We start from the raw sequence: 18,238 nt of genomic DNA, 5'->3' as shown, positions 1-18,238 counted from the left end.
CATATCAAATGTGATACAAGAATGAAGTGTAACTGTTGGCCCACCACAACATATTTGAAATTCTGAATTGGAATGTTTTACTTCAAATTTTAAATGTGCATAAATAAATTATGTCAGACTGCTTCAAAACTTTATTGAAAGGAATCTCTTAAATAGCCTTGTTATTTTACAGTTGTAAAATGTGCAATGCTCACAGTGCACATTCTGAATTTAGAAATATTTCACATAGTGCAAGCAGCTTAAAATTTTGTTTGTAAATATGGCAATAGGATATAATAGACACTGATATTTAAATTTTCAAGTTCTTTAATTCGTGGTTGTACAGAAATAATTTTAAAATGTAAATATAATCATTATTGCACATTAACTTATTTTGAATCTTTAAGTACTAGGAGTTTTCATTAATATTATAAGAAACAACACTTAAATAAAATGCATAAGAATCCAATATTTTGATAAAAAGATTTTGTAGGAGTTATTTTTGCATGGTAGGCTTAATTATAAAACACCTTCCTGCACAGAGTGACATTCAGTGCTCCAAGGTCACAACCCCACGTGAAAACTTCTTTTTTTTTAAATATATATATATATATATATATATATATATATATATATACTGAAAGCGAAGAGTTCAAGAGATACATTTCACATAAAATATTAAAATCTTATTTTTTTACAGCAGATTCTTTAAGAAGAGACTAAAAGTAAAAATTCAGCCTTAAAAACACCTAGCTTTCTTATTACAAAAATTTATAACAAATACAAATAAACACAGTTCAGTAAATGAAGTTAACATTGCAACACTGAGCTATTTTTTGCACTTGCTTTGATGAAGAACATCTGCTCATTGCTGTACTCACATGTATCAGAGTTTATGCCTGTTTATACAGTTACACAATAAGAGTATACATTTAACAAAAAATAAAAGTCTAAATCTGCTAATTCTTCAATCATAATCACTTTCTTTTATTATTTCTTAATCTTCCCAATGAAATTTAATAGTAACCTTACTGTTCAATATGTAGATTATCTGCAACAGAACATTACTGTTACTGTTTTAGTATTAAATTTCATCATTACCAGTTTTCAACCGAATTAAAATTTTTTTACAACTCTTGAATCTTCAAAGTGATTTATAACTGAAATATTTCTTGTGGTGTTAAAAAATTACTATGAATTACTAACAATTCACTATGAATTTCTAGTAAGTAGGCTTTGTTTCGTTCTGTGAATAAAAACAGGTCTAATATTCAGCTTATTGTTAACACTGCTCAATTAAAAATAATTCTAATACCTACTAAACTCTGCAATATAGCTAAATTCAGTGGACCATAAACAAATGTATTTCAGCATATATTTAAAAACCATGTATTTTTAAACAAGATACCCCAAAAACAACTCAGATTAAAAAAATCTGAGTTTTTAATGTAAGATTTCCTTCAAGTACAATGTTTCTGAATTTTAGAATTTTGATTAGAAGCAACTTAAAAAAATAATTTGTTTAAAATAATTTAACTCAGTGACTTTAATCAGCTGATTGAAAATCTATGATACTCTATAAATAAGTAACATAATGCCAGACACATTAACGATTTTATATTCTTTAAAACAACTCTGTGTCAAAATATTTAAGACTTTACAAAGTTCAAAATATCAAGTTTAAATGCATTTCTAAAGCTTACACATATTCATGTTGAATTTATAAACATAACATACACAAAAGAGCAGTAGCTTCATTTATTACTTGGACTAATTTAATTCATATAAATTTGAATTCCATCAAACAGTAAGAGAAGCTAAAAATACATACAACAGTAGTATAAACATACAAAAGTAGTATAAGAAGATATTATTTATAATCAGCTTTATGGCACTTTTAAGACTTTTCTCTGATAGCCCTTATGGGGGGAGGGTTGTGGTAATAGTAAGTTTTACTGGCGCAAAACTGTAAAGGTTACCTGTGCCGAGTACATGTCAATTGTTTACCCATACAAACGAGGCTTAGACAAAAGAGACGAACAGACAAGGTTAAAACAATGGAAATGCATAAAATACAAAGAAACTAAAAAATGACAGATGCTGAGATGAACTTTCTTATAATGCAGGCGATTTGTACAGAGGTGTAAAATCCTAAAACATGAAGTATGCTAAAATAGATATTCTTAAGATACAACATCAAAACAAAATCAAATTAAATAATAAAAACCTGACTCGTATATTGAGGTATTGGAATAAATTACTATTCACCTTTTTTCCGATTAAATGGTCAAGATGCAAATCGTATTGGTTGAAATGTTTCAACCGAAGTCTTTTAAAATATGGACACGTAATTAAAAGATGATTAACTGAGATAGCAGCATTACAGTAGAAGCAAACTGGTTCACACTCTGCTCTTAGTAAATAGTTGTGAGTAATCCGTGAGTGATCAATTCTAAGTCGAGTAAGTAGAACCTTCTCCTTCTGGTTCCTAGTAGTAATTCCAGTATTCAATTCTAGTTTTCACATTTCTTAACTTATTATCTACCTGCCCATCCCAATATTTCTGCCATTTATCTAATACCTCCTTCTTGATAAATTTGCTGATATCGTCAGAAGGGGCATCCCAACTGTACATATTGATAGCAGACTTTGCTCTTGCATCTGCTAACACATTACTTCTTATGTCTACATGCCTGGGTATCCAGCAGTACAAGATCTCATACCCTCAGTGCCTTAAATTTAGATCAAGAATGATGACATCTACTATAGTATCAGGGTTCTGGGCATCTCTAAATGCTTCTAATGCTTTTAAGACACTAAGCGAGTCGGTGTATATTACAAATGATTTCTCACTTAAAGTGGATATGAATAAGAGCGCACAAAAACAGCAGTCAATTCCAATGTAAGAACTGAGCAAGCGTCAGGCAATTGTCTGCCTACAATGTGGTCTCCAATAATAAAAGATATGCCAACATGTCCAGCTGTGTTTTATCCATCAGTAAATCCTAGAACATAAATACTGTAGTTTTGCTGTGCTGAAGAAAAAGCTGCCTGTACACCAACTCGTTAATTTCTCTTTTGCCAAGATGTTGAAAAATACCAAGGACCTGAAACTGAACATTTTCCCAAAGTGGTATTTCAAAATATTTTACTGCCTGGATGGTCAAATGTGTTATTTGATATTCTTCAAGTAGTGAGCGAACCCTCAGCAGAAAATAAGGTACACAAGAAGGTCAAACATTAAGCAGACGCTCAAACATATCATCCAACAGATCTACCTTACAAGGATGGCCAGGTAGTGAAAATATCTTAAAATAATAGCACAGAGACAACTGCTCATGCCTTAAATTCAGTGAAGGTCTACATATAGGCTTTGAACTGTAGAAGTTCTGAAAGCACCAGAACAATTCCGGAATGTCTGATGGTAAATTGGATCTAGTCTTAATAGATCAGAAGGCCGTGCTGATCCATAGTCCAATCTAGAGCGTACAAGGGCTCTGTAAATGCGGTCCATTGAGCCATGTTCTGCACCCCAGGTGGTATTCGTCGACACCTTTAATATATTTAGTATCTTAAAATACTTCTTCCTCAAATATTGAATGTGTGGAAGGAAAGTCAGCCTTTGGTCGAATACCAACCCTAAAAATTTTATTTCATGTACAACTGGAATTTGTGAGCTTTTGACATAAAGCTCCGGCTCTGGATGGACACCTCATTTTCTACAGAAATGTACACAAGCAGTCTTCTGTTCTGAAAATACAAATCCATTATTTGAAGGACCATGCCTGGATCCCGTTAAGAGCGATCTGTAATTGCCTGATCAACATACCTCATATCTGCCCCTTAGCAACTTATCTGGAGATCGTCAACATATAAAGAGCCTGAGACCCTTGCAAGAAGTTCCTTTAGAGTTTATTTTTAAACTGAAAAGTGTCAAGCTCAGAACACAGCCTTGAAGCACACCCTCTTCTAGTATAAAGACATCTGATAGTACCGAGCCAATTTTTATTTAAAAAGGTCCTAGGCCTTCAAGAAATTTTAGATAAAGATAGGCAGGTTACCTCACCAGCCATAAGTGTGTATGTCACGCAAAATACTGTATCTCCACGTCTTATCGTAAGCTTTTTCTACGTGGAAGAAGACAGAAGACATGTGGCATCTTCTGACAAAAGCTTTACGAATAGAGGTTTCCAGAAGGAGCATAATGTCGATGGTAGCCTCTACAGAAACCACTCTGATATGGCGAGACAATATTTTTTCAAGGTAATATACAAGATGGCGGTTAACCATTTTTTCAAACAGTTTGTACACACAACTAGTAAGGGCTATCGGCCGGTAGTTGGAAAGCCTTTTTCGGATCTTTTCCTGGTGGATCTTTTCCTGGAGATGACTACAGCTTTTTTTCAGGCACTAGGAAATGTATACTCCTTCCACACTCAATTATAAAGAGTAAGAAGCACAGTCAGTGACATAAAGGAAAGATGCTTCAGCATTTCATAGCTTATACCATCTGGACCCGAGCTAGATTTATGATTATGGGAGAAAGTTATCTTTAGGTCAAACATGCCGACATCACCATTATAGGATTTCAAGTTTGAATAATTGAAACGAATGGGTAACTTCTCAGACTGACACTTAAAAGAAAAAAATGCTGGTGGGTAATTACTACTACTGGCAAATGGCAGCAAAGGTCTCACCAATAGCATTTGCTATTTTAGCAATGTTGCTAATCATCTGGCCATCTTTTCCATAAAGGAGAATGAATGGTCTTTATATATTCCACATCCATTTCTAACTCTTTCCCAAACTTTTTTGCTTGCTGTACACGATGTTATTGATGATACATAGGTGATCCAAGAATCCCTCTGGCTCTGCCGTCTTATGTTTGCTTTGGCTTTTCTGAAGGCAATAAGATTTAACAAAGAGGGGTATCAACGAAAGACTCCCCAAGCTTTTCTCTGTTGTCTCGGTGATTCCTAGCAATCATGGTTCCACCATGGCTTTGAGTATTTCCGGAGACTTGTAGATGTGAGAGGTACAGAATTCATAGCTGCTTGAATGATTGTAAGTGTAATTTTCTTGACTGCTTCACCGATGAGCACATTGTTCACTGATTTCGGAAAGTGATGAGAAAAGTTCACAGTCGGCTCTATCTAAAATGAAGCAGGCAGGTATCAGACTGGATAAGTGGTTGCTATCAAAGGGGTTATTTCCAACACTAAAAGAACACAGTGGCAGGAATGAAGGTGAACAGATGGCAAGATTGATGGGCGTGTTGGCTGAAGTCCTAGTTGGCTGATGGAAGTAAGTGGATTGACCATTATTAAGCAAACATAGTGAATGATCTACAATTAGCTTTTCAATTTACCTACCTCGTGCATTAAGACCTTTACTTTCCCAATAAGAGTTATGAGCATTGAAGTCTCCTAGAAGGACAAAAGATTCAGGTAGCTGCTCTATGGGATCATCCAAATCTTGTTGATTGATATTCAGAGGCAAGTGAATGGAACAGACTGAAAATACTAAAATTAATTTGTATAACAACAGCTTGGAGGCATGTGATTAAATGAATAGCACTTGATGGGCAGTCAAATGAGGTGAAAACACCAACACCTCCACTGGCATGTTCACCATTCGGATTAGCTTTCCTCGCCAGAACGTATCTCCGAAGCTCTGCGTGTTGTTCTTGTTTTAGCATCGTTTCTTGTAGTGCAAAGCACACTGGCTGATGAACATCGATCATCTCCTTACTGTTACTAAGATTTTAGTGGAATTCGTGACAGTTTCAAGATATGAAAGTAGCCATTAAGTCTGATTTTTGTTTTTGCAGTGCTGTTTTTTAGTTTTTCGTGGGAGGAGATTTTTTGGAATTTTTAAATCCTCTTCAGTTTCCATATTATCTGAGTCAAAAGCTTTTGACATCATATCTTATACAGAACTACTATTCTGATTATTAATCTTATTAACACTTTTTTGAGGGATAATTTTCTGTTCGGTTTGAACTACAGTTTCCTTCCTCTGTATCGAATGAGTTGGTTCTTTGTTATTTCTACTTGCACTGCTTTGGGTTTTGAATGATGGAATGTTAGGTGCACTGATAGATGTCTGGGTTCCAATAGATCTTGTCGATTTTACTGCACTGGCAAAAGTTGTATTTGGGCGCAGTTGCGAACTTACCACTATTTTCCTAGCTTCAGCATATGAAATGTTTTTATTCACTTTAGTTGTTTGAACTTCATTTTCCAGTTTCCATTTTGGACATGAACAAGAAAAAGCTGGGTGCTTACCCTTGCAGTTTATACACAATGGCACAGTGGTGCAATTATCACTATTGTGACCAAGCGAACGTAAGGTTGCCACGACAGGATGTCTTAGAGTGACCAAAACACTGGCATTGGAAACATCGCATGGGATTAGGAATACACGATTTTACAGGGCAGCTTAGGTATCCCACCTTAATATTCTTTGGCAGATCAGGTTCGTGTGTTTCATGTCAATCAACTGACTTTTTTTTCACACATCTTGATCCGCCTAGCACCACAGACTTTTTGGTCAGTTAACTCGGAAACGAACTCTTTTTCTGAAACACACAGAAGGTCGATTTCCGAGATCACACCTCTACAGAAATTCAGAGTTTTATGCATTGACACACTTATAGCTACATGTCCAAGTTTGGTTTGTGACAAAAGGGAAGCGGACCGAGTGGCCGAAACAGTATCTATAAGCAGGTTTCTGGAACAGAGATGCTTTATGTTCCTTGGTTCACTAATGCAAGAATGGATAGATTTACTTACTATGAAAGGGGACATCTTTTGCAGTTTGCCAGAGGGACACGAGACAACAAGGAAGCGTGGACTATCACTAGTTACTTTGGCATTTGCATCGGTGCATATTTTCTTACTAAGAGATTTATCAATTACCTCAATACTTTGGTCGTTTTCATTTGTTTTAATAAGAAACGTAGAAGCCATAATTGAAAGAGAAAGGATTCATACCTGGCAGCCCCACCCACCATGGAATCCAACAAGATGATGCAAATTCCTGCGCCAGGGCTAACCAGGTCCATACACAAACTGAAACCCCACAGTCGGCTTTCCTGAAAGCAGGTACTCCCAAGAGCTTATTCCCAAGCCACTGACACAAGGACTAGTGACCAGCTGATTGACACCCGTGAGGACGACTGAGGTGCCTCCCATTTAGCTGAAGCAGAGGTGTGTTGGGGACAGTACCTCACCCCTCAACTACCAGGACCCTCCTTTTCAGCGACATGGGTCTCCATACACGGCAAACACGTGGGCAGTTTTCTCGTCACTCAAAAACTAGGGATAAAGGCTGTTTCAGTTTCTCGTGACAAGCCCCAACCTCCTCAGAGGAAAACTACAAAAGGAGAAGGGAAGAAAAAAAATATTAGCTCAAAAGAGAGGATAGATCACTGGGGCTCCAGGATCGTGAGACCTTTCTCACCAAGAAGTTGATCCCCTGAAGAGCTAAGGTACTTGGCAATTCCAAAGTACCTTAGCTCCAAAGTACCAAAGTACCTTAGTTCCAAAGTACATTGTACTCACAAAAGTGAGCCCCTGGGGGGGAGGGAACTATACTTCTGTGGACATGCACAGCTGCCAATAATTTTTTTCCCTCATTATTTATCTATACATATATTTGCCACAAGAATAGCTTGGGCCATAAAAACAGAAATTTTATACTTAATTAATTTTAAAAGAAATATTAATTATAGATTTTGTTAAAAGGAAAGAATTCACAACTTTAAGGGATTTAAATTTATTTGTTTTGGCTAACTAAATTTTCAAGTTGAAACTGAATGTTATTAATTATGGATTAAATAAAAAATTAGTAAGCAGGACTTTTATTTGCAGGCAAAGCTGTACAAAGACAGTAAAAAAAGCTGTACGCAATAAATATCATATAATAATATCAGGAATTTACACCACAATTTTTACACTGAATCTATTGGACACACAAAACTTCAAAACTAAAGACAAAAAAAATTTACTTAAATGTGTAGAAATAATACATTATATGAAACGTGAAGCACATAATAAAATTAATATTTTTTGATTAATAATAATAAGTAAATTTAATTGTTTATCATAAAAATATTCATAATGAACTGTTTCAGTTTAAAGATTAGTCTCCTACCATTATTAATATCACTTACAAAGGTCACAATTTGGCAGCACTGAATATAACATTTTAAAAAGATAAAAATGGGAAAATATGCCTAAAAAGATTTAATGTTTAACAAATATAAGGCACATATATTACATAGCATATATCTGATACTTTTCACTAATAGCTGATTCCTTTTTTACTAAAAACTAAGTGCTCTTCTTAATAATTACTTGCATGCACTTTGTTGTTCTACTGTGATTATACTTACTTCATCTTTAGATATGTACTACAGACAAATGCTAGTTAAGTAATAGTGGCTAAATAATGCACAAGGCAAAAAATGCAAAATCAAAGATTATTCATGCCAAACTGAAATGAATTATTTAAATTACAGTGTTCCTTAACAAATGGCAGGCTACCAAAATCAACTCAAAATTAATACATTCTGAAAAGATATACTTCAGCCATCATCTGAACACTTCAAAATTAAGAAAATATACTTTCACCTTTTCATTTCAGTAGCACAAAAGGCAAAACATGCAAATAAAAAAATCATGTCAATTTAGAAAGTATGCAAGGAAGGTGTGAATGTTAATATAATTGTGTTAGATCAACCAGAACTCAGTTCAAAGTGCATTTTTCTCAGTGGCATCTAAGTCCAAATCTATGAAACTCCAAGGCTATTATTGACAGGATAACGTTATATAGTATAATAGGATGAAAAATACATCCAGAACTCCCTAGTGTTAATACCTCTAAGATGATGGACGAAGTCAATAACTTATATATGTGATATACCAACTGTGTGATTGGACCAGGGCTGGATAAGAATCCTTCATGACATAGTAAAGATGTTTCATGATAAGGTCTAGAAATATTTTAAATAAGAATTAAGCAGCAAAAACATTTAACACAAAAGAAAGAGAAGGAAGAAAATAGTTTATGAGTAATACTTATACACCAGAAATATATGAAAATTTGGGAGATAAAACTGCAAGGAAAGCTAATAAAATTTGTTAGATACATACTAAAAAACAAAAATGCATGCAAAATATTTAATAACTATTACAAATATCAATAACGTCTGTAAAAAACTTCCTTATTAAATGAAATAAAACATAGATTCATTACTATAAACTGCAATCACAGAATATTTTATATTTACTATTAAAAAAACATGCACATAACAATAATTTTTTTTTTTTTTTTAATTTTAAATTTTTAAATTAAAAAAAAAAAAGATTATTTCAGATATAAAGTGCATCTACAGCACATCAATAAAAAGAGTGACAGAAAAAGAGAAACTTGAAGGATATGTAAGACAGTATTCAAATTATTAGTCTGCCCTAAGCATTATGTTTATAAAAATGTGTTTTCCAACCTCTATCCTTTTCCAATCATAAATCTCTTATAAGTGGTATTAACTTCATTTGGTACACATGAACAAAGCAAAATTAAAAAAATTTCTCATATATGCCTTCTGTAAACAGAAATACCAGATATACTTTAGACATCTACAAATAGATACATCTTTTAATTCTACAGCAATTTGAAAATTTAAGACAGATTTATTTATAATAGGCACAGTATTTTATTACAATATTATCAATGAAATGATAATACTCATACAAATTAAATTCTTACCCGATTGATCTTCTGTCGTGTCTGCTTCAATGATTTGATTATCAAACCACATATGTGCTACAGTCATTCTATTCTGTGTTAGAGTACCTGTTTTATCAGAGCATATTGTAGATGTAGAACCTAATGTTTCTACTGCTTCCAAATTTTTCACAAGGCAATTTTTGGAAGCCATTCTTTTGGCAGTTAAGGTCAAGCATACCTAGAACAAAAAGTAATAACTTAATGCAGGAAACATTATTTTAAATATAAAAAAAAAACACCCTCCAATTAGAATAAACATGATGTTTATGCAGATAAATAATTTTTAGATGCTTCAACTGAACAATAAAAATAATTAGTCTTTAAAAAACTACAGCAAAAGAGTTCCAACATAAAATTAAAAAAAGATTCAATGCACAATAAAAAATACAACACATATATAACAACAATAAATACCAATAAAAATTACTAATGAAGCTGCAATCTATACTACATTAACAATTCACTAATATTTCTGTTAATATTATATGCAAGACAAGGGATAAAATGATGAGATAATTGAAAATTTATCACTTCACATAAAAAAAAAAGCGCACTTCCGAAGTTTAGAATTTTAAAAATAAAGATGTAATTTTCCCAGGCATAAAGTCTAAAATTCAGGTTAACTTAATTTAAGAGTTAAGGAAAAAAAAGTGCTTTTTAGGTACTTCACTTCAGAAGAGTCACTTTGAAAAAGAAATCAAACATACATGCTTATTTCTTAATTAAACTACTTTATTTACTGAATTTTTTTAGTGTTATAAATAATCTAAATTTAAAATAATTGAATAATAAGATTATGAAGACATTATGTATCATGGCACTAATAACAGATTTTTAAATACACAAATGTAAATAAATCCTACCGTGACAGTAGCCAAGAGACCTTCAGGTACATTGGCAACAATTATTCCAATTAAAAAGATAACAGCATCCAACCAATAATAACCCAAAATGAAAGCAATGAAGAAGAATGTAACACCTAAGAAAACAGCCACGCTAGTGATGATATGGATAAAGTGGGCAATTTCCCTTGCAATTGGTGTATCACCCATTTCCAAGCCAGATGCAAGGTTTGCAATACGTCCCATTACCGTTCGGTCACCCGTGTTGATTACAATACCTCGCCCAGTCCCTGGAAAATAAAATGATAATCTGTACCAGGCATAGCCATATAAACTGTGGCTTCGGAGATGCATGTGAATCTGCCTCCTTAAATGTTGCTCACTTTAACAAGCAATTATTTTATTTTATAAAAAATAACTAAAATTTCAAAAATATATGAATCACTAAGAATTTTTTAAAATTACATTATACATATAATAATTTCAAAATGTGCAGAGTGGATTAAATTATTGCTGTAATAAAAGAAAGATAGAAAATCCCATTTCTGGACTTAACTATTTCATAGAAATTATTTTTAAATAGATATTGGCTATGGAAACAGCATAAAAGACTTTGAGAACACCTTCTAACAAAGACTTGTATCTTATTGAGTGACATTACATATATGTATAATTATAGCTTACAATAGAAACAGCAAAATGCATCTGATAATTGAGATTTTGCATGTAATAATTAAAGGATTTAGGTTTGGTTTGATTTCATTTATATGATTATGGCTATGAATGCAAAGGTCTAAGCGAAGGGATATTTTAAGGAAGGACTTTCCTAAGGAAAACTGGCTTGTATTCATATTACACAAGTAATAAAACATTGAAAGTACAAAAATGATTTAGGGTTAGGAATATCTCTCTATTATGTTTGGAGATATGAAAACAACAAGAATCAGTGTAAGGTGCATACTAGGGCTAGTTTTGAAAAGATTTGAATATAACTTTCTTCTTCAAATACAGAACTGAAAATAATCAAGGAAAAACCTGCACTCTGATAACAGACCAGAAAATTTGGCTAGTTTGCAAGAAGTAGTTACTTGTGCCATCTATTGAAAATATTGAAATCACTAATAAATTTTAAAAATTGAAATAATTTACCATTTTAGATAAATCCAAAACTCAACACTATTTCAGTAGAGCATATTTACAGATTTATATATGCTTTCAAGAGAAGTTAGCTCTTTCAATCGGAGTTTTTTTGAGTGAGTTTGGTATTTATTTAAAGAATGTTTGCGATATTCACTTATGTTATAGAACAGTGTATTAAGCTTTTACGATAACAGTTTTGTATTTCTAAAGCAGATCTTCAGTTCAAAATGCATGCATGATATCTAGTTCAATGCCACATTAAATAGCAATCAAATGCATTTACAAACTGTTTGTTAAATATTCACATTAAGTCTATTATTTCATAGTAAAACTAACAGCATATACTATGTAAACTCCGAAATTTGGACTTCTAATATCTGGAATTATCTAATATCCAGACCTTCAAACTATTGCAGTTCAAACTATACTTAATTTCATAAACCACACCTTATGAAATTTTCCCTCACAAAGTCAGAAACAAAGAATATAATAGTAAAGAAAAACAGGAGCAATTTTTTTCCTGACTAACTGAGTTTCTTGAATGCCACTTTCAAACTTCTGCAGAATCACACCATTATCTATTACAATAGACTGACTGATGCAGTATCACAGGTAAATTAAGAAGTTGGTGGAACAGGTGGCCACAATGGGCTCAGTGAACCATGGTGGTCTGGAAGCTTTTCCTAATTAAATATATAATGATGATAAAATAAAAAAATTGTTCATCACAAGTAACACAATAAAATCATATATTCATCAATTCATTTGATATATATATAATTTGAGTGACATTTTAAATTTCGCCCCATTCTCTTATCTACTTCAAAGCATGAAAAATCATCTTTAATTATTTTAATATTATTTGCAACATAATATCACAACTTGCTCACAGAAACAAATTATATAAATATAATAGAGATAATTTTAAAATGTTCTTTTATTTAAATTAGTTGAATTCCATTGGATTAGTTAAACTGTGTTTATTCCACTGAAGTGCATTTAAAAGAGTTAAAATAGATTTGTAAAAATTATGTTTATGTTATGAATTTTGATGATGAAGTAGATTAGTTTTATTGTTTTCAAAAGAAACTGAAAACAAATTTACTTCTGACATGCAAGTATATCATGCCTCAAGAGAAATGTCACCAGTTTTCTTCTAATGTAGAAGTTATTCAAATATTTTTGCGACTATTCCGGTTTTTAATGCATCGTACAGAGATTTTTCTCTGTCTTAAAAAAGGTAAAAATATGCTTAAGAAATATGATGTCAGAAGAATAATAAACCGTATGACTGTAATATATGACTTAACAAGAAGAGTTAAAGAAGAAAAACAATTTATAAATTTGCTAGAAAGTCAAGGAAAATGTTAATTTAACCTGCTTCTTGATAAACATCTAATTTAATGATCAATTATTTTAAAATATTCTATAATATGTTTTAACAGTTTGAAGTTTTGCTTTTCTTTCCCATATAATATTTAATTTCTTGATACAATTTTAATTTTTATGTATTATAGTATTGATATGAAGAGATAATATAAGAATATTTAAAAATAAAAATATTAAATCACAATTTTATTAAAATATTAACCATATTAAATAATTATGTATATTTAATTATTTATTACACTTCAGCATTAATTGCATTTCAAGCATACAGATACACAAATATTTTCTTTAGGAGCTCCAAAAATGTTATTGCCAGGAGTCTCCACCTGCCCCTGTACAGTATTAACATTTGTCATGATCACACTCTTGGTGGCTGAGTAGCTGTTCGATCAGTTAGCATTCTTCTGTCTGACGTAGGAAGATTCCAAGGAACTTAAGCTCAGTTAACATAGCAAATTGCACACCTTTCCTTAATTTTCTACTTAGATTTAGCTCATTATTTTTTGTAGGCTATTATTATTACCACTATCTTATCAAGAAACAGTTTGAATTTTTATTGTTAATTATAGAAAAAGATGCTCGGGAACCACAGCTGTGGTTTCATTCTTATTTATAAATATTATAGTTCACCAAATGCCTTCAATCAAATAAAGGAAATAAAATCAGAGTTCAGATGAAACATTATATAGGTGAGCACGAGGAAAGCCCAACTAGTACATATGGGAAAGCTTTAAGTGCATGACATCAAATAAAAAAATACACATGCATGTTAATACCTAGGAATATGTCATTGAAAATGAGCTGTTTAGTTTATTAAAGATATTTAAAAAGAAATGAGAAAATAATTCAGGCATACCTTCAACACAGTTGGTAGAGAAAAAGGCAATGTTCCTCGTTTCCAAAGGATTTTCATTGGTCATTTCTGGAGAACGAGTTTGTGGTTCTGATTCCCCAGTTAATGAAGAATTGTCAACTTTAAAACCTTGAGCAGAGATGACTCTAATATCTGCTGGTACTCTGTCACCTCCTTTAACTTCTACTAAGTCACCTACCACAACATCTTCTGCAGGCAGTGTAAGTTTCTGACCTTCTCTTATGAGAGTTGCATACTATTACAACAAACATATTTCATTAACGTTTTTGTAAATTTCATGCATAATATACAAAATTCTAACAAAGGTGCATATTTTTAAAATTTTATAAAGGAGGGGAAAATATTTACAATAACTGAAAAATATATGTGTCAAAAGAGTCGTATATATAGCAGAATCTTACAAAAACAAATACAAATTGAGTATGCATTTTTAACAAAATGGTTTTCTGCTGTAAAGATAAAATTTTAAAAAGAAGAAGATTTCTGATCAGAGTTCATAAGTACTTTAAAGGACCATTAATGAAAGGAATTAAGAACCTATTAGCAAATGGGAATTGAATAAATTCTATTAAAGATATTATCTATGCTGAACTTCACATTTGTAATACCATCCTAAGAATAAAATAGATCCGTAAGTAGAATGCCTTATTATTAAACATAATTATAAAATAAACTTGAGAATAAAATCAACTCTATGAAATTTATCAAGTAGCATTAAACATTTGACACTTATAACAGCTGAACATAACTGAACGACTGAAAGAAAATTAATGACATTTTATTTACGTTTTACCAACAGTCAGTTTTTCTTTATTTTAAGTTTCATTTTGTCACATATTTTCTTGGTCTAGAGGTTTAGTAAATAGCAAAGTACATTTTTGGTCAAATGGCATAAGTTTAAAAGAGAAGTAAAATCGTAACCAGCAAACAGCTGGTCTTTTGACATTTAACTCAGGTTCCAGTGGCACCACAGAATATTTGGCTAAAAAGCTTCAAGACTGATTGAATAGTTACTATCTGAATAGTACTATAGTGTCTGGTGTTTGAATGTTATTTATGTTTGTAACGGAATCATATTTGGAACAGAGATGTAAAATAAAGTTTTGTTTTAAAAGTGGCAAAACTGCTAATGAAACTTATCAAATAATACAGAACGCTTATGGTGAAGAATGTTTGCCACATTCTAACATGTTTTTGTGGATTAGCAGATTTCAAGATAATAGCGATGATGAAAGAATGAGATGTTCTCACACAAGCCGAATTGACCCGAACATTGAAGCTATCCATGCTGTGCTACATCAGGATTATAGATTAACTATTAGAATGCTTGTAGAACATTTAAACATTGATCAAGAAACTGTCCATACAATAACTGGTGAGGATTTGAGAAAAAAGAAATTCTGTGCACATTTTGTTCTGCATTCACTAAAAACAGAACAAAGGCATGATAGTATGGCAGCTTGTCAGGATATTCTTAATATGCAAAACTGCAATCCAGATGTTTTAAGAAAAAATCATAACAGGTGATTTGGTGCTTCGCCTACAACCTAGAAATGAAGAGACAAAGTGCACAGTGGATTAGCCGAAACTTGCCCATAAGCCAAAGGAAATGCATTTCCAAGAATCCAGGTCAGCAGGAATTTGTTCCTGAAGGAAAAACAGTGATTATAGTATTTTACATGGGTGCAATGGAATAGCTATTGAAAAGCACTGCACGTGTGTGTCTGGACTTTGATAGAAACAAAAACTGGTTCTTGCTGCAATATAACACGCCATCTCATAATGCAATTGTTATCTGTATATTTTTGCCCTCCCCTCCCCCCAAAAAACTCTGAAACCCCCACCCCATTTGCCTACCAGATTACAATTTATTTCCAAACCTGAACTTAAAACTGAAAGAGCATTGATTCGACAATATCAAGACGATACAACAAAATGGTACAAGGGAGCTAAGAGCACATGATTTCCACCATGGTATGTAATGGTTTGCAGACTGTGCCAACCAATGTATAACTTTACAAGGGTTATATGTACAATAATTAGTTTAAAAAATGTTTTTACTGCAGTCAGTTTTTTTATGACCTCAATCCTAAAACGTTTTAGCCAGACTGCGTACAGTAGCAATCTTGCATCATTGCATCAGAAGTGTCAAATAACAAGCCTCATTCTTAATTGTGGATCTTTCTGAATATGGTCTTGAAAGTGTTTCCACAAATATCAGATGACACTGGGCATAACATAAAGCTCTTCTGGCACCTGTAACTTGTGATTTACGTGCTTCCAATTTATTGACAGTTCTCCAACTTATTCCATTATCCATACATTTGTACCTACACAATTAACCAGATATCTTATCAAATTTACCTAATACTTGTGAGAAACATGATGAATGTCATGAAGCAGTTTGAGTACAAGAATTGGCGAAAACCCTTGTGCACTTGTATCCCTTTTACATCACCAAGGTCTACAGACACGCACATGTACAATTATGTATTCGACTCTGATCATTTGCATCATTCTTCAGCAGCATAATCAGCACCTTTGTTTCAATACTTTTCATAAAAATAGACATAGTTTGCAAATTCCAATACTTCTCCACATGTGTGTGTGTGTGTGTGAATAAATATAATAAAACAAAAAATTAAATTCAAACATATTCAACTTGGAATAAAGGGCTGTGAAAATTAAATAGATTATTTATTTTGGAAAAAAAAATTAACACTACATAAAAGCAAGCTGAGTATGTTTTAAATTTAATTTTGCATTCTATTTTATAAATGCTGTCACTGGTTATTACAGCTTGCAGTGTATAATTGGGCATATTACTATCCAGTTTGAATGTACTTGATAAAAATATTGTAAATGATATTGAAGATCCAGTCAATGTTTAAATAAATTACGAGTTTACTTTGATTATCTCAGTAAAAGTACTGTAAATATGAATTCAGATATTGTTTAAATATAAACACAGATGTCATGATTTTATGTAATTATCATATGTAACTTGTACAAGACAATGTTTGTAATCAAAATATCTATGCTTATACACTGGCCTTGTATGCCCATGTAATATTTATATTTTTACATGGAGGAAATATTCCCTTCTGTCAGGATGACTATTAACACTGTAAGACTTTTACAACAAAGACAGGTCAGTGGTTATCTCAGGCGGCACTCTGTATAATTGGATTTGGATTTAGAATTTTTTCCTATTGGATATATTATAATTTGCTACTGAAGAGAGAGAGAGAGCATATAAGCCAATACAAGATTTTCAGACAAAACCCCTCAAGAAAAATATGAAGACATAGTTTGTTTGCAAAGCATTAACTCTTTCTAGTTATTTATACAGAAATCTATCAGTTTGTTGCTGTAGTTCCGATGTTTTAATTCAACTCTGAAGGTCTCATGGACTCATTTGATAAGGCCACATAACAAATAAACACACGTCACTTAACTGTTTATTGTTGTGTTATCAACAAAAATTGCTTCTGTCTGTACATCATTTCATCGTCTGTCAGTTATAATTGGCACATTTTTTGGGGGTATTTTATTAATCAGTTATCCATTAATAAATAGAAATGATATGATATAATAATTAATGGTAAATAAGTACAAAAAGTGTATGCAGTATCTGAATGGATAATTAACAAATAATCACCAAGAATTTAATTAAATCTATGTCACCATTAAAATTGACTGGAATATGGCATTAGATTCAAGCAATGCTTTCCTGCTCTCCTCTAGACTACGTTTTGCCACTCTTACAAAAAAAGATTGGTTGCGTCTGCTGCCATACTCTAGTAAAGCCTAATTAAATTTTGGTGGTAACAGATAACATTAAAATAGGAACTAAATTAAGAAATAAATTAATAAGCAATAAGATTCAGAATTTCATCTATTAAATTTATTAAATCTCAATGCTATCTATTGACAAACTATATTACAGTTTCATGTTACTGTAATACGTAAGGGATGCAATTTTGTTAAGTTTTTCTGCTGGCATTTAAAAAATGCTGCTTTTAAATCAGGGCTGTGGAGTCGGTAGGGAAAATGACAGACTCCGACTCCTGGAATCTTAAAGACTCTGACTCCTTCATATATAAGTAAACATATACACATGGGTTGCAGCTTATTTTTTTAATATAAAAGAAGTAACAGATGCTACAGAAAACAATTCATGGCACAGCAAATTATTTATATTAATTAGCATTTATTA

The 18,238-nt window shown here is 32.2% G+C and overlaps 1 protein-coding gene across 3 annotated transcripts in view; it reads right to left on the bottom strand.

The window, feature by feature from the left end:
• Positions 1-18,238, bottom strand: part of LOC118203405 (sodium/potassium-transporting ATPase subunit alpha-like) — a 186,740-nt gene that overhangs the window by 84,911 nt on the left and 83,591 nt on the right. For all 3 annotated transcript variants that reach the window (XR_015041392.1, XM_085817579.1, XM_085817578.1), the window contains exons 6-8: positions 14,002-14,254; positions 10,638-10,906; positions 9,754-9,952 (exon numbers count right to left, since the gene is read on the bottom strand). Coding sequence is in view for 2 of the 3 variants with exons in the window: in XM_085817579.1 (XP_085673705.1) it covers positions 9,754-9,952; positions 10,638-10,906; positions 14,002-14,254 (721 nt within the window). In the remaining variant the exon portion in view is untranslated. The remainder of the gene's footprint in view (positions 1-9,753; positions 9,953-10,637; positions 10,907-14,001; positions 14,255-18,238) is intronic.

The sequence above is a fragment of the Stegodyphus dumicola genome, chromosome 5, assembly GCF_044657685.1.
Source record: "Stegodyphus dumicola isolate Sdum_Otavi_A_Nest chromosome 5, ASM4465768v1".
Lineage (NCBI taxonomy): Eukaryota > Metazoa > Arthropoda > Arachnida > Araneae > Eresidae > Stegodyphus > Stegodyphus dumicola.
The sequence above is the reverse complement of the archived record's forward strand: the minus strand, read 5'-3'. Positions and strand labels throughout refer to the sequence as shown.